We start from the raw sequence: 20,488 nt of genomic DNA on the forward strand, positions 1-20,488 counted from the left end.
CTTCGCGCGCTCCACCGCCAAACTCTAACAGGAAAGATCTCGCCCACTCTTGCACCGCGAAGATACATTACACACCCCACATTTATTTATTTATTTTTTTATTTTCGCGTCAACTTCGGTAGGACCAAATTGAGGAGCAAATCTCCAAGTTCAAGGAACTCGTCAGTACATGAAATTACAACATAAAATTAATAACAGACAAAAATTTAATGTTTATGAGCCCAAAAATGTCAATCCATAAGTTTAAGTACACGCAATCGACAATATAACATAAGAATGATTTTTCAAGGAATTCCTCAACTTAATAGAAGGAGTGACCCATGAGGAAACTCTTCAGTTTCGATTTGAAAGCTCTAATTTGCAACAAGATAAGTGGCTCAGCTATAATAGACTGGACTCGAGTTCTGGATGACGGTGTTTCTGTTAAACGTTCGATAGATTTGACAAAATTGCTTAATGCAAATACCGAGCAGTAAAACACGCGGCCTATTCCAGTTCTCGTTTTTCCTTAATTTGAAGTTGTGATAGATCTGAAGTGACGTCTTTGCCGGAGAGCCTTTAAACCCTGATCTTCCTTTCTTCTTTCTATCTAATCTTGAGCATTCACCGGCGGCACGCCATATCGGATGCTTCCGTTCCCTTCCTGCCTGTATCGTGTATCGTCCATGCTTCACTTTCAAGTAATGCTATTCTGCAGATTACTTCATAATGCACTTTCTCACACTTGTATTACTATTAAATATATATTTTGTAGAGGAGTCCTCTACTGTGCTTGTGAAAAAGACATGACAGTGGAGAACAGCAATAAGAATTTATTTATTCAGTTGCTACTTTGCATAGTTTTATATTTTCTAGTCGACGTCGTCAGATCATACTGATATTCCTGGCCTAGTCATTCCTTAACATAAACAGTGAAGATTTGCTTAATGGTTCATTATTACCTTAAGTAATCCACATCTCCTGTGGATACACTTTATGCGTCTTTAATGTAGTGGTCTGCATTGCCTTCTGCATCCTCATTCCGTCGATCACTGCTGATTCTACATCCTTTCAGTGGTCGTTTCTAACCCTAAGCGGAAGAGAGTGCCCTGAATCTCAGTCCGCTCCTGCGCAGCCTTTGGAAAAGCCGTTGGGGCATAGAGGTTGTACGGTCGCAGGTTCGAATCCTGCCTGGGCATGGATGTGTGTGATGTCCTTAGGTTAGTTAGGTTTAAGTAGTTCTAAGTTCTAGGGGACTGATGACCACAGATGTTAAGTCTCATAGTGCTCAGAGCCATTTGAACCATAGAGGTTGACTCCTTAAGCCGAAAGTCTGCTGACCCCATTTCTGATGATTTTGTTCAAAACTTAAACAATGGTGGGGGGTTCACATCCGGGACCTAGGACGTTTTGATCAACAGTCACAGACATATCCCCTAGACAATATGAAACGGTTTCACATACCTGGGAAACGCAACTGGATCGTTTCCATTTCCTTTGAGTAGGGTGCAGCACCTGGCAATGTACAGGCTCGACCGAGCTGAAAATATCGACTGATCGATGTTGGATCTGCACTGTCGAATGAAGAAGCAGGAATCGGCAGTGGAGAGGAAAGTGACAAGGTCGCGGTGTTATGGATGGTCGGAATAACGTAATAACGGGTACTGAAGGTAGCGACTTACAGTGAGTGTAATAGTGTTTATTTTTCCAGCGTGATAGTCCTACGAGACATAAATGTATGGTGTTCTAATTTTACTGTTAAAATGTGAATCAGGGTAAACTGTGGAAAATAGTGATATTATTCATGGTGTGAAAGTATTGTTTCTATTTGACTGTTCCAACTTTCCCAGAGCTCCATATGTAAGTTTTTCGAGTATAGTTGAATTATACTAAATGAAAAGTGTCTTATTTCTGTGTGACAATTTCAGCTAGGTAATGATGACGTTAACAGATTGACATCAGTCCTGTCGATATGGACAGAACGACAATGAAAGAACGATTGCAGCTGTATCAACAGTGACTGTAACAACGTTATTTAGTTTCGAGTCTTCAGTGAATTTTGGTATGCAACGTAGTGTGACTGGTTTTATAATGAAACATAAAAAAACTTCTATATGTAATAGTATCTATACTCAAAACAAAAAGTAAATACGCTCAGAGGTGGCCAATGTGCTTTGTCCAGTTAATTTCGATTGCCTATAGAGAGAGCGAGAGTGAACTGAAATCTGTTTATTGTGGCGGAACTCGGCGTTTGGGTTGCAGACAGTGCAGTTTACTTTTGCTGTCGTTAGTGTTGAATTTTTCCATTACATACAGTTATACCTAGTCACTTACAGTTTCAAGACACAGACAACATGTACTTTCTTCATTTTTGCCAAATTTCACTTTTGAGGGATATAACAAGCCCCAAGAGGTAATTTGGCATATTAGAATCAGAAGGAATATCTTGGAAACCATGATATATAAAAGATGTGTCTGATGGAAAAGTTTAAATGTAATTGGCGTTCCCAAATTTTGTTGACAGCTTTTGTCATACTGCAAAATATAATCCCACTATTAATTAACTTTAAAAGTGAAGCCTTTTGTTGCAACATAAACTACAGATGCGTTCACATCCATTCATGCGTATTAAAGCTAGTTTCTGAAATACCATTTTTGGAAAATAAGCTGTACACTACGTCATGTCAGAGTATTTTTAACGTATTCCCTTAAAATAAAGTTTCCATTTCTGTCTAATTATTAGTTTTACTGACTTCTGTTTTATGGTTTAAAGTGTTATCTTACGTTTTCAGTTGATGTTTTTCTTTTACTTTTCTAGTTGACCATTTCACATATTTGTTAACTCAAAATAATATTTAACTCATTATTTTGATACAAAATCGTAACAATAATTGCAATCTGTAATAAAATACTTAACATGTATTTTCTTTTTTCATCATTGACATAAAATGGACGAAATTACTTCCAATAATACACATGACATACAGCACAGTGGAAAATATATTTACGATGTTTCGCAAATTATAGCGGCGATCCTCCAAGTATCCTGTCCACTACAGGTAATATTTCAGTGTTTTGGAAACCCTTGGCGAAGGGCCTCGCACTCTAGGGCGCCTTGCCACGGGTCGCGTGGATCCCCCCCCACCGTCGGAGATTCCTGTCCTCCCTCGGGCATGGGTGTGTGTGCTGTCCTTAGCGTAAGTTAGTTTTAGTTAGATTAAGTACTGTGTGAGCCTAGGGACGGATGACCTCAGCAGTTTGGTCCTACAGGAAATTACCACCTACTTCCAATTTCCTTAGCGAGGAGAATTGGTTTTGTACTAGTCAATGCAGCTTTATTACATTGTTTCTCGAGTTGACATTAGTACCATTATCATTCAGCATGACAAGATCTGAAAATCTCCTCACAAAGCTCTTCCAATATCGAAAGCCATATACACTCGAAGGCTTTCCATTTCCCTTCAAATCTTAAGGGATCACCAGACTAACGAGTTTCTAGTCATCGGGTACAAACCTCAAAACAGTTTTTCACACTGACTCCTCCTTTTTTAATAGTTTTAAGATAAACTAATGAACAGTCTGCACCGTGAATTGGAGAATCTCTTTTTGAAGTCCCAGATGTTCTTGTGACAATATCGAAATCTGGTAAGTTAACGTCTGATCTTATCAAATGATAGTTAATGGAAGTCTTCTTTACAAGTGCGGGAGAAAATTTTCGTTAACATTAAATTCTTGGGATGGTCAGTGTGAAATAACCGTTTTGAGCGTCATACGGAGGACAAGAATCTAATTCTTATGGCGATCCCGAAAGGCTCGATAGTACAGATATTGCCACTGGACGCATATGCCGTTCGATGGTAAAAGAAAATTGTAAGATTTTCAGATCTAGTTCTGCTGACTGATTATGATGTCAGTCTCCACTAGAGAAACAATGCAGTTAAGCTGCAGTCACTAGCAAACAGTCAATCCTTGTCACCAAGATTTTCCAAGTACTGAAATATGCCTGATACAAATATGGATACATAGAGGCTCGCCCACCACAGTTTGCGAAACCTGTTGAATTTCGTTTCACACTGTGTTGATCGTCGAGCGTATTATGGGAGGAAATTTTGTTCATTTTATGTGCATGTAGTAAAAGAAAGTTATAAGCATTTCTTTACGAAAATAATTATTGTAATGATTTTGCATCATAATGCTCAGTTGCTAAGAAAATACAGGTATTTGAAAAGGTGAATTAAATAAAACGAAAAAAACATGAACTTAAACGTCTAAACCAACAAACTGAAGCATAAAACAAAAGTAAGTAAAATAAACGATTAGTGTCATAATGAATGAAAAGATACTTCAATGGTACATTGAAACTACTCGAACACTACATTCTATACAGATTATTTTCCAAAATTGGCACCGAGCGAGGTGGCGCAGTGGTTAGCACACTGGACTCGCATTCGGGAGGTCGACGGTTCAATCCCGTCTCCGGCCATCCTGATTTAGGTTTTCCGTGATTTCCCTAAATCGCTTCAGGCAAATGCCGGGATGGTTCCTTTGAAAGGGCACGGCCGATTTCCTTCCCCATCCTTCCCTCACCCGAGCTTGTGCTCCGTCTCTAATGACCTCGTTGTCGACGGGACGTTAAAACACTAATATCCTCCTCCTCCTCCAAAATTGGTATTCCAGAAGTCAGCTTTATCACACATTGAGGCATCTGTCGTGAAAGCCTCTTTAATTTATGACTTAACCATAGTTTTTAATTTTAAAATTAATTAATGGTGCTGAAGTATTTTGTAAAATTTGAATTATTACAAAAGTTAATTACCCAGGTGTTAAATATGTTAATTACTGGTCTGCTTTTATACAACTAATTTTTTGTATATCATTTTCTTGAAAATATTTTCTCTAAGACTTTCTATGTAAACTACAAGAACGAAAAAATCAGTGTTGATTAATTTTGACCCCCTGAATCCCCGCCAAGTTTAGTTAAGATCATTTATTTACACATGGTAGTAATCCCTTATCACTAGGTAGTACAGTTTTTAAGTCTCTCAGTCACCTTTCTTTTTAACACGACGGCGCTTTAGAGTATTTTTTATTTCTGGGAGCAAAAATGAGTTACATTGGGTATGTCTGTCGTATGTAGACGCCGCAGCTCCCTTAATATATTCTTTTTGACTCAAAATTCACGATCAAGTAACGAAGTGTGAGCAGGATCATTATCGTAGCTCAAAAGCCATATACTATTTCGCCACAAAACCAGAAAGTTTATTGAACTCCTTCACACAGATGGCGCTGAACTTTTAAGTACTACTTCGTGTTGACCTTTCGATGGTGTGGCAGTATGCAGTTAACCCATTGAACATTATCTCCACATTTGCCCGCACCTGACAAGCTTTTATACGGTCTTGGCAATCCAGAATGCTTCCAATGAAACGACTGGGAATTAGTTTCAACTCTGGATTCCTGAAACCGTTTCATCACCTGTTTGTAGGCGTTTCAGTAGTTATGTATTGTTGTTGGCTTCGTGAAGCGACTTCTGAGCAATGTGCGTCCGCTGCTGTTCAAACATTTTGGAAAAAGTTTTTCCATCACACGTTCGTACCCATTTTATGCAAAAATCATCTAGTCACTGCAGGTTGGGGACCATTCCTACGAGAGAGTGCAAGAATTCAAATACCTAAGGGCACTTTTCACTGAGAACTCGTCATGTGAAGCAGAGATAAATGCCTGAATACAAGCAGGAAACCGATCTTACCACAGCCTAGCACAACTGCTTCGGTCTAAATATCTCTCCACACTGTTCAAGATTCGACTGTACAAAACCCTCATCCAGCCTGTTGTTCTATATGGCCGTGAGACATGCAGTATTCGGGAAACAGGACTTTCATAAGCTCCTTGTTTTTGAGAGAAAAGTGCTTCGGAAGATCTTCGGTCCGGTTCTGGATGCAAATACAGGGGAATGGAGGACCAGGTACAACCAAGAGCTTGAGGAGCTATACCAGCAGCCCAACATAGCAGGAACTGTCAAAGCCAAAAGAATGCAGTGGGCCGGCCATGTGGCCCGGATGGAGGATCACAGATGGCCTCGGAATCTCCTGGATTTCACACCTACAGGAAAGAGACCCCAAGGGAGACCCAAGAAACGTTGGAGGGATGGACTCTATGAAGATTTAAATCAAGTGTCAATAGATGTGAACGGGTGGTGGTTAGCAGCAATGGACAGAACACAGTGGAGGAGGAAACTTTTAGATGCGTGCGGTCCACTGGGCCTGATCACGTAGTAGTAGTAGTAGTAGTAGTAGTAGTAACGGATGTTGAAGACATGCAAAGGAGCGCTCGTTTTAAATTTGTTCGACTGTCAAAAGGGGTGATAATAGTCCAATCCAGGGCACGGAGGTTAGTCAGGGCCTCATCGCAACAAGGTCATTCAAATCTGTCCGATCTCCCGCGTGCTGGCTAGCCGTTCGCAGTTGTTGCTCCTGTAATGCTGGAACGTGCTGACACTTTCATTCGAGGTGATCGACGTGTCGCAGTCAAATAACTCGATGCTTAGCTGGACGTCTCTGTTGTTAATACTGATACACTCGTCCACCAATTGGGGTCCTCACAGTATGTGGACGACAGGATGGTTATTGATGCAGCAGGACGTCGGCTCCGACGTCGACCAGTAGAGTGGTACCGTATGGGCATACGGGCCCTCAGAGTGAGTTGGTGTAAGAGCGCTCGATTGAAAGATTACGTTGAAAAATAGCGTTTCTTAGTCAAAAGACTGCGGAATAAGGTGGTGTACTGGAATCTTCAATAAAACTATCCCGCTTTTAGAAAAAGAAATGAATTGCATTACGTACTGAACGATCCTCGCACCTGAAGAAAAAGAGCTACGTTAGTACATGCAAAGTTTTAATGTTTCATTTGCAAATTTGAGTGGTTGTCATATAAGTATTTTTCGTTGTAACTAACCGCAAAGTGACGGCAGCGACACTTTCCAAGCGAGACGTGCTAGTGCTACAGTGGCTTTTGTGTCTGAGCTGCTATCGTAGTCTCAGCGGTCACATCGACAATAGCCAGAGCTGGAGAGAGATTTTTTGTGCTGCGTATCGGTCGCGTCAGTGACGAAACTTTAAGCTTTGCGCTACACGTTTAACCCTATCTTAATTCATCATTCGTGGGTGATAGGTGTTCGCAGACTGACAGAACTATAACTTTCGGTGAGTGTTAAGATACTGAAACGACGTGAAACTCTACGCTTTGCAGTATACCGCGATGTGGTGCAGCAAATTGAATTATAAATCCTGTTTCAATTAATTTCTAGCGAATTAGTAGCACTAATGAGAAACTCAATAGATACTACTGGATAGTTTTATTACCGTAACAGAAACGTTAAATGAAAATTAATTTTCTATCCATCCACTTTCGGACAATGAAACGAACGCCCACCTGTGATAGCTGCTACGAGGGTTAGCTGATGTACTGCTAGCTTTACTCCATGCATTTGTGCCGAATTGTCCACGTCAAAACTGTTTTTCTTTTATTTTTTTCTTTGTAAAGCCGTTTCCTGGAAATAAATTCAGTCTCATTTCATAAAGTAAACTTTGTTAAGTTTCAGTCCTTGTCGCCTTCAGTTACATAACTATATTTTTTTCAAATTATTTGCGGAAGTTGCCATATTTTTCTGTTTTCACGTATTGTTAGGAAACGCAGAAGAAACGAACCATGTTGGGCAAATGTCCACAGAGAGGGAGCTCACAATGGCCTGAACCCACTCATCTACCAATATAGTCACCGACCTCTCTGACTGCGGGTCGGTGATCAGTTCTTTCACGTTTCCCGCGGTTTAACCGGTTAATGTGCGGAACCGTCCAGAGCGCTTGTCATCCCCATTGTCTTCACTGACCTCTTTGAACTGCTTATAGCTTTCGTGATCAGTTGTGTTACTTACAGAAAACTCACCAATTCTAAAATTTGACTGCATTTTCAATCGAAATTTAAATACTGGTTGTCTAAGTTACGTATCACTTGATTATTTGTAGCCCCATCAGTAACCGTATTTGGATAGAAAAATTACTAGATTTCATGTTTGCCTATTATGCAAACCAATGGTTTTTTAAATGCCTAAGCATGTTTGAACATCTTTGTGCCATTATCCGTGGCCACTACTATTTACTTATGTAAAATGTAAATACACTTTCAGTAATCATTGTTGTAAAGATTATGTCGTAGGTATTACCTCAATGTTCTGCTTTAGTTTACTGGTTTTAAGAAGCAAGGTGGGCGATCTATGGTAACAAATTAGACAAGGTATAGTTCATTGCCAAGATCTTTCATAATAACCTATATTCTGGATAATCAGTTTCGGTAATCGGTGTTATCATCTTCAAATGTGGAAATCGTTTATAAATGCATGTGTAAATATATAAATGCTTTCCAGATCTGAAGACGTTACACGGATTACCGAAGCCGGTTATAGAGGATAAAGTTTATTGTTAGGATCTTGTGAAAGAAATAATTCCTTTAATTTCATTTTTCTTCATTGCTTTGTTCTGTAGGAATCTATTTACACTTGTATATAAGGGATTAATATAGCAAATTAAAGAGTGTCCTACTGAAGCCAACAATAGAAAGAAATAATGTAACAATCACAACAGACACAAACTGCTATTAGGCATAATTTCATTGTAAGAAGTATAACTTAAATCATATTTACATTCTAGTCAACTGAACAAAAGTGTCTATTGATGATGGCACACAAGTGCTGAAACGTGCTGTATGTGTAATAGGCGGATCTGAAACGCAGTAATTCTCGGAGGCAATAAATATTCGCCTGTAGTACCAAAAACACATGTAACCCTTTGAAGAGCTGGTGACGATTATTTATTGGACAAGTTTACATCTCTACAGCTACTTTTCAGAGATGGTTACCAGCACAAGGGAAACATAAGAGAGAATCGGGGTAATGCAACACATGAGGTCACAGATTTTCACTACACAAGTGTCATGTGTTGCGTCGTTGACTGAAACGTATTCGAAGTTTGTGTAACGGGTATAAGTGCAGATTTTTTATATGTTGTACCAACATATACATACAAACATCCGCCAGCTCGATGTTATTTGTGTGCGTTGAACAGTCTTTCCATAGTCAAGTTAAAAATTTTACAAAATGACTTTTGTATATGTCCATCCTTCCGACTAAGGTTTGAGGAATTTCGGCCGTTAACTTATTTAATAAAATGGACCAACTGCAGCCTTCCTTCAGATACTATTTATTATATAGGTCCCAGTTTGGGTGATTCTACATCTTCAGGTCGTAAGTGAGTGGGTGAACTCCAATCATATGCACGACCAAATCAGTGTCCAGCCTCTATTAACTGGTTTCTGTAGAGTACTGTAACAGCACTGTTATGTTTCCAACCATCTAAGTACCAATTACCAACAGGTGGTAGTTGATGGTTGCTAACACATCATTGTTGTTACAGTAGTCTACGTAAAACAGTTCGTAGATGTTGACCACTGATGCGATAGTGTATACGATTGGAATTCGTCGCCACAGCGTCAAAAAATCCCTGAAGGTGGTGTACTGAATCACCGAAAATGGTGGGTACATAACAAACAACGGGTTGAAGGTGTCCCATTTTACTGCTTACGGCATGATGTTTCCTGCATGGCCATAACTGCACCACTAAGTGGACTGCATCAGTCCGTATATACTAACCGTTTTGCTGCCCAAAGGAAAATAAGAATGAATGGCTTACTCTTACCAGATTTACTTGGCGGTACTAACCAACTAAAGATAAACTGCTACTAATTGTCATAATTATTAGCTGGAAAGGAAGTAAGTACTGGTTTAGTCCACCATCCTCAGTCAGTAATTAAATATCTCCACTTATACCCGTTACACGCTGTATATTTGATCATTACGTGGTTTTAACTGTATTTTTACAGGGTTTATGACACTCATTTGTTGATCTAACCTGCCACCTAACTGCCAGCCTGGCAGTAGAAGTGTCTTGCTTCAAGTAGTTAGTAGTGCCTTGCTGTAAGTAATTAGCTAACTGAGGCAGTGTCTGAGGCTCACCGTCTTGCCCTGGAGGAGGCCGATCCTGCAGTCGAGGACGACGGTCTGGCCGACGCGCGCCGTCACGTTGTGCGGCCCCGCCCCGTCCTCGAAGTAAGGCCCGTAGCGCCGGCCGTCGCCCGCGGCGTGCACGTGGTAGTGCGAGCGCTGCTGCTGCTGCTGCTGCGGGGGCCGCCACGTGCTGCCTGACGGCGTGGTCGACGTCGTCGTGGTCGCGGTCGTCGTCGTCGTCGTCGCCGTCGTCGATTCGACGAGGAAGGTCGTCGGTGCGGCCGCGAGGGTCGGTGGGTCGCTGCTGCCGGGTGTGGCGTCCAGCAGGGTGGCCTCAGTGGGCGCCGCCTCGCTGGACACCACCGACGAGACTGTCACGTCTGGCGTCGACGCCCTCAACGGCGCACTCGAGGGAACGGTAGTCGCCCCGTCGCTTAGCACCGCATTCCTTGGGGTTGTGGCCGTGTTTTCTGTAAAAGCAGCAACTTTTCCCCTTAATTTGTCAATTATGTGTAAGTAAAATTTACAATATTAACACTAATACAATTCGCGTATTGTTTGCACTGTCTCACTGTCTATGTACCTATGCATTGGACTGCTAATTCGCCTGAGTGTTCCTTGCGTCATTCCTTGCAGATCACTAACGAGACAGAGGACGATCAGGAGGAAAGTGATGTTAATACTGTGAATAGTGTCTTATCCCAATCTCTTTCCCACGTCGGCCCCTATTTCTTTGCGGAAGGAGAGTGATGCTAAAACACTCAATATTGCCTCTCTCTAACATAATCCGTGTGGTGTCACCGCCAGACACCACACTTGCTAGGTGGTAGCCTTTAAATCGGCCGCGGTCCGTTAGTATACGTCGGACCCGCGTGTCGCCACTGTCAGTGATTGCAGACCGATCGCCGCCACACGGCAGGTCTAGAGAGACTTCCTAGCACTCGCCCCAGTTGTACAGCCGACTTTGCTAGCGATGGTTCACTGACAAAATACGCTCTCATTTGCCGAGACTATAGTTAGCATAGGCTTCAGCTACGTCATTTGCTACGACCTAGCAAGGCGCCATTATCATTTGCTATTTATCTTGTGATGCATGTACCGTCAGACCGATGTTCACCAATTATGGATTAAAGTTAAATATTCCAGAAGCTACGTACCTTTTTTGCTAGTCTCTATTCCTTTAACTGTTCCAGACCTCACGCCAGCCTGCGTGAGATTAACCGCGTGCCTTCGGCTTCCTCCCATAGTGGCTTGGCTGTCTTGCCAAGTCACTATAATCCGTTTTCGAATTCAGTCCTAATTTCCCTGGGACCTCTGAACAAAAGCGCGATATACGTGCTTTTATTTCCTGTGAACTTACAACGATCTCCTTGAGTGCGAGGTCACAAAAAGCCAATGATGTTTACGGCATTCGAGGCCCCATATATTGTTTACCATGCGAACACAATATTGGCTGCTAGAGGCAACATGGGGCTGGACTGGAGTTACCCAATAGTGAGTACAGCATGAGGCTAAGAAACGTAGTTGAACTGCTTAAGTCAAATGGTTCCCATGGCTCTGAGCACTGCGGGACTTAACATCTGAGGTCATCAGTTCCATTGAACTTAGAACTACTTAAACCTAACTAACCTAAGGACATCATATACATCCATGCCCGAAGCAGGATTCGAACCTACGACCGTAGCGGTCGCGCGGTTACAGACTGAATTGCCTAGAACCGCTCGGCCACAGCGACCTGCAACTGCATAGTAGACCAGTAACTCACAACAGTGCTAGTGGTGTTTAGACAAAGGACAGCTATAAACAAAGAAAACATAATTTTATAACTACAACAATAGCTGACATTTCGTCAAAAAGGAACCCAAGTAATTTTGCAGAGCGAGAAAATGTGGCCGATGAAATGTTAGTGTTTCTACAAGAGCTGTGACTACAATCTGTGGCGTCTCATACCTCGAATGTGTGGGCAATCTACATGAGGAATACAGTGACGACGGTAAGTGCTTAACAAGTGAAAGTCATACTGGAAAAGGTGTCCAACCATGCAGCTCATCATCTTTGTTGGACACGTAGTCACAAATCCCGTCTCCTGTGAAACGTAGTAAGGGACAATAGTTGTCCAAGGAGCGGGTGCTAAACATGGTCTGCATGGAAGATTATCTGCAGCATAGTACAGAAAGAATTATGAGCAGATTTCGAATAAGTCTTCAGCGATATAAACTTTTACCACTTAAGAAAAATTCTGAATATTCAAGGGAAGACAAGGTGCACTTGTTACAAAAACCGGCGTTAGCGCGTTTCAAGAATACTGGATACAATTTACATGATGGTGACCTACTACGTTATGCACATCAAATGGCACGACATGGAGCACAATGATTTCTATGAAAGCAGCGGATGGCTGCCTAACAACGAACAGTGGTACAGAATTGGAAGATATATGATGATGAAACTGCAAATAAAACGTTAGTTTGGCGAAGCACAGCAAACTGCAGGAACAACCCGAAACATTGTAGTTGAGGAAAAGAAACTTATCCCATTGTTCGGTAGGTAATTTGTTTACAACTCCGACCAGTCGAGATTTGAAGAGGAAATGCGTGTGAAAGGAACCCTGGAAACTAGGGATAACAGAACAGTTGTGTCAATATGAACGAACATCAATGGCTTAATGCATTCGTATACAATTATGCCGACAGTGAATCTTGATGCGAAATCGGCTGGAAAGTTATTTATTATGCTGCGAGAAGTAGGGTGTGCTCTGCTCTCTACAAGTCTCTCCCGTATGCGTGATCTTGCAAGAGAAGTGCGGAATATTTACGTCACAGGAAGCAAGAATGGGAAAATGGGCCTAAGAGAACTGCTTTTGGCTGGTCAAAATAACTTGCTTTAGCATTCGGTTGCGTGCCATAATATTCAATCAGTTAACATCACCTCGTTAAACCAATACTAATCTATATGCATTACTTAAGAATAGATACCTCGCTGAACGTCGTGCCCGGTTTGTAGCTCCCAAACAGTTCGCCTTCGATCTTGATCATGCGAACCTCTGTAATCTGAGTGACGCGCCGTTTTTCGTTCGCTGCTCATGGTGCCCCTAATGGTTCGTTTTGAGCGTTTCTTGAATGTCGACGATGTTCACTTTGTTACGTGTAATACTTACATCCCATAGAACGCTGATCTCTGCACCTCCGGGACACTCATTTTCTGTCGCCTTTATGATGCACGTGGTGAGAAATTAGTAGCTAATATTTTTCCTGTTAACACAACACTTTCAAATGAGCCTTTTTAAAGATTGGACTTGCAACTCCGCACTCCTTGAGTTCCTTGTTAGTGTAGGTAAAAAGATTAACGCACCACCTCCCTTACGCCCCCTTCTCCTCCGCCCCCCCCCCCCCCCCACCCCTCCCCGGCCCCTTCAACGCGGACGCGCACATACACACACACACACACACACAGAGAGAGAGAGAGAGAGAGAGAGAGAGAGACAGAGAGGAAGGGAGGGAGGGAGGGATAAATACAGACTGCTAGAGAATCTAACAGGAAAACACAAACTGATATTTTTAGGGCCTCTTCTTCAATCATTAACATCGAAATGCAGTGGTAGACAAAGTGCGTACGGTATGACCATGTGTGTCTGTGATCAGTTGCCAAAAAAGTTATCTATGTGTACGGAGACCTTACATTATTTTACAACTGTCAGTGAATGAGTAAAGTCGATGTTTCAGCTGCTTCTGCAGTGGCCTTCCTCTGGATCTACCAGTAAAAACATTTTTCTTGAATTAGCCTTAACATCCTTATCTATTTATTTAAATAACTAATAGAATCTACAGCCTGTATAAAATCAAAGAAGGATGTACACTATGTGATTAAAAGTATCCGCCCCCCCCCCCACCCCCCAAAACATACATTTTTAATATTAGGTGGATTGTGCTGCCACCTACTGCCAGGTACTCCATATCAGCGACCTCAGCAGTCATTAGACACCGTTTGAGAACAGAATGGGGAGTTCCACGGAACTCTAAGGACTTCGAACGTGGTCAGGTGACTGGTTGTCACTTGTGTCGTTCGTCTGTACGCGAGATTTCCGCACTCCTAAACATCCCTAGGCCCACTGTTTCCGATGCGATAGTGAAGTGGAAACGAGAAGGGACACGTACAGCACAAAAACGTACAGGTCGACCTCGTCTGTTGACTGACAGAGACTACCGACAGTTGAAGAGGTTTGTAATGTGTAATAGGTAGACATATATCCGGAACATCACACCAGAATTTCAAACTGTATAAGGATTCACTGCAAGTACTACGACAATTAGGCGGGAGGTGAGAAAACCCAGATTTCATGGTCGAGCGACTGCTCATAAGCCACACATCACACCGGTAAATGCCAAACGACGCCTCGCTTGGTGTAAGGAGCGTAAACATTGGTCGATTGAATAGTGGAAAAACGTTGTGTGGTCTGGTGAATCACCGTACACAATGTGGCGATCCGTTGTCAGGGTGTGGGTATAGAGAATGCCTGGTAAACGTCATCTGCCAGCGTGTGTAGTGCCAACAGTAAAATTCGGAGGCGGCAGTGTTATGGTGTGGTCGTGATTTTCATGGAAGGGGCTTGCATCCCTTGTTGTTTTGCGTGGCACCATCGCAGCACAGGCCTGCATTGATATTTAAGCATCATCTTGCCTCCCACTTTTGAAGAGCAATTCGAGGATGGCGATTGCATCTTTCAACACGATCGAGCAGCTTTTCATAACGCACGGCCTGTAGCGGAGTGGTTGCACGACAATAACATTCCTGCAATGGACTGTCCTGCATAGAGTCCTGACGTGAATCCTGGGATGTTTTGGAACGCCGACTTCGTGCCAGGCCTCAGCGACCGACATCGATACCTCACCTCAGTGCAGCACTCCGTGAAGAATGGGCTGCCATTCCCCAAAAAACCTTGCAGCACCTGACTGAACGTATGCCTGGTAGAGTGGAAGCTGTCATCAAGGCTAAGGGTGGGCCAAGACCATACTGAATTCCAGCATTAGCGATGGAGGGCACCACGAACTTGTAAGTCATTTTCAGCCAGGTGTCCCGATACTTTTGATCACGTAGTGTAGTTCCCAACAGGCTAACTGGTTAAAACAGACACTTTATTTGTGGTATATATGTCTCTGTTCGTATTTAAATGACATAAGGGTAATTATATTCCGTATGGTTGAACTATACGGCTGTAAGTGAAGCCTCGCGTTATACTCGTATTTAAACAATATAATGGCAATTATGGTGTATAGCTCTGAACATGTGTAACTATAATTTTAAAAATTGTAAGCATTTTTATTCTACTTTATATTGCAAAATAAATGAGAAAACTCAGCAGTATCCTGTTACTGGATCACAACTGGAAGCTAAATGGCCTCTTGATTAGTTTAATAAATTCGACCTCTACAGCAGTGATACCTCTCTTCAATCTGAATAGTTAGTGACTATATTCTTTCTGCAATTACGTGTGTTGTGCGTACTGATGTGGTGCCAAATCTCTCCAGCGACCTACTAAGGCCTCATTACTGCCATGCCACGACGCGTCGAAGTTGTTATTCGTACCAAAGGTGACATAACGGCTATTAGGTAGGTGATCGTAGCGTTGTGGCTATTAAGTGTACGCCATCGAACGATTCGGGTGGAATACGACAGAGAAATGGCAAACTCCCTATGAGGGGTTATCAACGTCGCTGGAGAAAATCACCTTGAAAAATTAATGTCAGTCAGAATCTGTGGACGAGGAATTTCTATGTCTAGCTTCAAACGAAAGCGGGGGACTAAGGGTCGCAAATCCTGAGAAGCATTATACTAATGCGATGTGTTGCAATGTCGATAGCGAAAATCGGTATCAGCTCCATTCTTCAAACAAACTGACATACTGGTAGAGCACTTGCCCGCGAAAGACAAAGGTCCCGAGTTCGAGTCTCGGTCGAGCACACAGTTTTAATCTGCTAGGAATTTTCATATCAGCGCACACTCCGCTGCAGAGTGAAAATCTCATTCTGGAAACATCCCCCGGGCTGTGGCTAATCCATGTCTCCACAGTATCCTTCCTTTCAGGAGTGCTATTTCTGCAAGGTTCGCAGGAGAGCTTCTGTAAAGTTTGGAAGATAGGACACGAGATATTGGCAGAAGTAAAGCTCTGGGTACCGGGCGTGAGTCGTGCTTCGGTTGCTCAGATGGTAGAGCACTTGCCCGCGAAAGGCAAAAGTCCCGAGTTCGAGTCTCGGTCGGGCACACAGTTTTAATCTGCTAGAAAGTTTCATATCAGCGCACACTCCGCTGCAGAGTGAAAATCTCATTCTGAATGCTGAAACTGATCACGCTGTACAGGCAAAAGGGGATACTTCGAATAATGTGAATTTTGTCTATAACGGATTCAGCTGAATTCTATTACTATTTCTGTATAGGGTTAGAATACTAACCACTGCTAGTCACAGCAGAAAGTAGTTTTATACAATGCATGGCCGATTTTTGGTTTGCGCCACTTTTCAGGTTTATTCTATTATCTGTATCCATACTCAGTGATGATCAACAATGAGCATGGAAAATGTAATTGGATGGAAGTTGAGCGCAATCCCGAAATCCGTCGACCATTACATAGTATCACTTTCTATTGCGACTGATGTCAGTTATTCTCTTACGCCCTGCTCATGCTTACATTTTATGAATGTCAATATCATGTATTCAGAAAAACATATTATTTACAGTCGTTATAAGTACCACTTATTAGTAATACCACATGGGCCAGTTTCTTTAATATGACCGCCGACTGCATTCGACGTCAACGTGCAGTAACAGCTCAAGACAGCTGGTGGCAATACTAGCAGTTGATGGTATATATGGGCATTGGGGAAAGTGAGATCAGCCCTGTCACTGCTGTAATATGGGAATGGAGATATTTACCTGATGTCCCAAGGAACATGATCATTAGATATTGGACCAAGGGCGGAAGTATTTCCGAAACAGTGAAGTTTGTACACTTTTCTTATGCCACATGGTTAAAGTATACCGTGCGAGGCAAAATAATGTTATCCAAAACCAGCCTCAAAGCAGCTGTGGTGCACCATGGGCCATAGGTGAGAAGAATGAGTGATGGTTGCTGAGATGTGTATGGGCAAATAGACGCTGAGCAACAAATCACCCAGAAGAACCAAAGAGCTACCAACAGTGTATCCTCAAAGACTGCCTCCTCAATGACTGCCTCCTCAACAACAGCCTCCTCAATGACTGCCCCCACAACGACTACCCCTCAACAACTGCCCCCTCAAAAACTGCCCCCTCAACGACTGCCTCCTCATTCGCTGCCCCCTGAACGAGCGTTCGGAAAATTTTGCTGCTTATGGACTTCTACAGCAAGTGAAAGAAAGCAATGAGGACTCAGAACTGTACAATGATTTTTCAGGGAGCTTAGCATGGAAGAGGGCTGAAGAGCAAGCAAAATGTAAGCTAAGAAAACGAAACAGTAAGAAATACAACCACTTATTATAAAAGTCTGCTATAGAAGAAACACGACTGATTAACACGTATGTAAGCTAAGAAAACGAAACAGTAAGAAATACAGCCACTTATTATAAAAGTCTGGTATAGAAGAAACACGACTGATTAACACGTATGATCCTAAGAATACACTAAAAGAGGTGAGAAAAGGTGAGGCCAATGGTCTTCCACTTTGCACAATAAGGATATTTCAGTTGTATGTTGCAGAGATATATTTTTGGAGTTTCTTATATAATAGGAATTACACTCCTTGCAAGTGATATTCACTCCTTTATTGCTAGGGGACTACTTTAACTTATATCTAAAGTGATTCTCGAATACTCTTTCGTGACGTAGTAGCCCACTAAATAAGTTAGGTACGTTGCATATTCTCGTGTCCCATCTGAAAACGAGTGGAATCTCATTTTCTAAGACGTTATAGCTATTGTTCAGAAACCACGTATTACTTGAAGAAATTGACCACTGAACCGACGTTTGGCATCAAGTTCCATAAGATATACATTTGGAATATAAGGCGTTTGAAATCATTACGACAAACGTTCCCTGCTTCTTCCCCCCACTGCGCGATGCTAGACTTCTTCTAGTACTCATAGGTCATGGGATGACAAGTTTTCGTTGAACCAGCATGGTTGATTTGATTGACTAACAAGGTGTGTGGCATACAATATCTTAGAAGTGAATGAGGAACTTCAATTTTGCTCGGCCTGCCGCTTTTCACGTGGACCACAAGGATTGATGTCAAGCAACACATATTACAAACGAACGCCACGGAATGCTTACTCCCTGCAGCCTGTCAGGTGCATAAGCAGTTTTATACAAAGCCTAGCGTGGCTGGGCAGCATCAGCAAACATTTACTCTCGAATAATAGTTGTTTCCCATGACGTGAAGTGTCACCCGTATTTATATTTCTCGCAACGACTTTGAAACACCCTGCAGAGAGAGATACACATAGAGAGGGAGAGATAGGAAGGAAGGAAGGAAGAAATGTAAGGAACTGCTGGTTACTCCACTTTACATACAATGTACCTTTTCTATCAGCAGAACACCATCGCATAATGTGTCAAGGCCTTAAATTTAAGGAATTGGTTTCTGTTCATGTTGATGTCTGATAATTTGGAATTCATTGTTTGTTCATCTTTTTGTCGGTAGTGTGTTATATGACATAGGAAATAATTTCGTGTTACCCCTCCTTTGCTCGCGCGGATGGCATTCACCATCAACATGATTCTAAGGCACACACTTTTCCGACCGGGCTGGATTGAGCTCGCGCCAACTCTCTGTCTGTTAGCTGCAGCTATTGTTAGCTTCAGTTATGCAATTTCCATTGTTAATGGAACACTATTGTATCCTGGAGGACACTGGTCATCCGCGCGACCTCTGCTGTTACTTTCTGAAACGAAGTAATGCGCCGAGCGGGGTACTGCGTGTAGTCCTTAGTGTAAGTTGGTTTAAGTTAGATTAAGTAGTGTGAAAGCTTAAGGACCAATGACCTCATCCGTTTGGTCGCATAAGACCTGGCCACAAATTTCCACGTATATGTTACTTTACTGCTTTCCTACTTTCAGTTCATCGTTCACGGGCGTTATTGCAGACTTACTGTAAGTGATTGCAGTTAATTTTCTTTTCGCCTAGTATTCACTTCACTTTAAGTTAGTGGAAGAAACGTCAAAGGCCTAAAAAACACAGGCACAGTTCGGTAGAGCTCCTGATGTATGACTGGGTTGTTCCATGAGTTGAGTGCTGAAGATCTTGACAGTGATATTGTTGACTCATAGAACAAGGACTGTGCATATGAAACTGGTCATGATTCAGCAACAGAACAAGAAGTATTAGAAAATGATGTATTTGAATTACAGGAGGAAGCAATTCAAGAGGACGCATTTTTAGAGGAAAATGGAATAACTAAATGGAGGGAAAGTAAATATCTTGTCAATGTCAGAAGAAGATCTTGTAATATTATTACGTATTTACCCGAATCCGTCACAATATTCACTAATATTTTCTTCAGCTAAGTTCTTGGGAACTTTTCTAGGGAAAGGGAAGCTAAGGAAAAATGTACCATAGAGATCATAGCTTTCATTGGTTTGTTATAACTGTGTGTACCTCTAAGATAATGAAGATGGAATATATCAAAGTAGTGGAATAAATCCAAGGGCAATGGCTTGAATAATGTTACTTGTGCCTGAGTGAAAACCGATTCAGCTTTCTCTTAAGGTGTCTGACGATTAACAACATACATGATTGTTCGCAGAAACAGAGTGACAAGTTGTCTGGTACGAGAGAGGTACTACGACTATTTACGAACAACTGCCAACAATATTTCACACCTAGTGAATACTTTACTACTGACGAACAGCTTTTGGCGTTCAGATGAAACTGCCCATTCGAGCAATATATTCCTAGCAAAGCGCTGCTAAATATAAAAGTGTTTGCTTTGGTTGATGCCGGCCGCTGAGGCCGAGCTGTTCTAGGCGCCTCAGTCCGGAACCGTGCTGCTGCTACGGTCGCAGGTTCGAGTCCTGCCTCGGGCATGGATGTGTGTGATGTCCTTAGGTTAGTTAGGTTTAAGTAGTTCTAAGTCTAGGTGACTGATGACCTCAGATGTTAAGTCTCATAATGCTTGGAGCTATTTAAATTTTGGTTGATGTATAAACGGCTTACTCTGAGTTTAGAAGAGAGAGACTGAATGTACAGAAAGAATTTCTGCCGAAAAAAAAAAGAAATACAACAAAGGGTGATAGAATCATTTATCTTCAGATTTCAACGTGATTGTACATTAGCATTATACAGTCCGAAGAAAAATAGGACAGTGTTGGTGCTGTTATGGATGCATTTCGACGATGCTATGGACTCTTAAACACAAGAACAAAAGCAACCTGAAATGTTTACCTTCTGTAACATGTCAAAAGTGGGGATAGATCTTTTTGCAT

At 42.1% G+C, this 20,488-nt stretch overlaps 1 protein-coding gene across 1 annotated transcript in view; it reads right to left on the minus strand.

The window, feature by feature from the left end:
• Positions 1–20,488, minus strand: part of LOC126484127 (uncharacterized) — a 203,477-nt gene that overhangs the window by 91,978 nt on the left and 91,011 nt on the right. Inside the window, exon 3 of the mRNA XM_050107513.1 lies at positions 10,046–10,506. Coding sequence (XP_049963470.1) covers positions 10,046–10,506 — 461 coding nt within the window. The remainder of the gene's footprint in view (positions 1–10,045; positions 10,507–20,488) is intronic.

The sequence above is a fragment of the Schistocerca serialis genome, chromosome 6, assembly GCF_023864345.2.
Source record: "Schistocerca serialis cubense isolate TAMUIC-IGC-003099 chromosome 6, iqSchSeri2.2, whole genome shotgun sequence".
Classification (NCBI taxonomy): Eukaryota; Metazoa; Arthropoda; class Insecta; order Orthoptera; family Acrididae; genus Schistocerca; species Schistocerca serialis.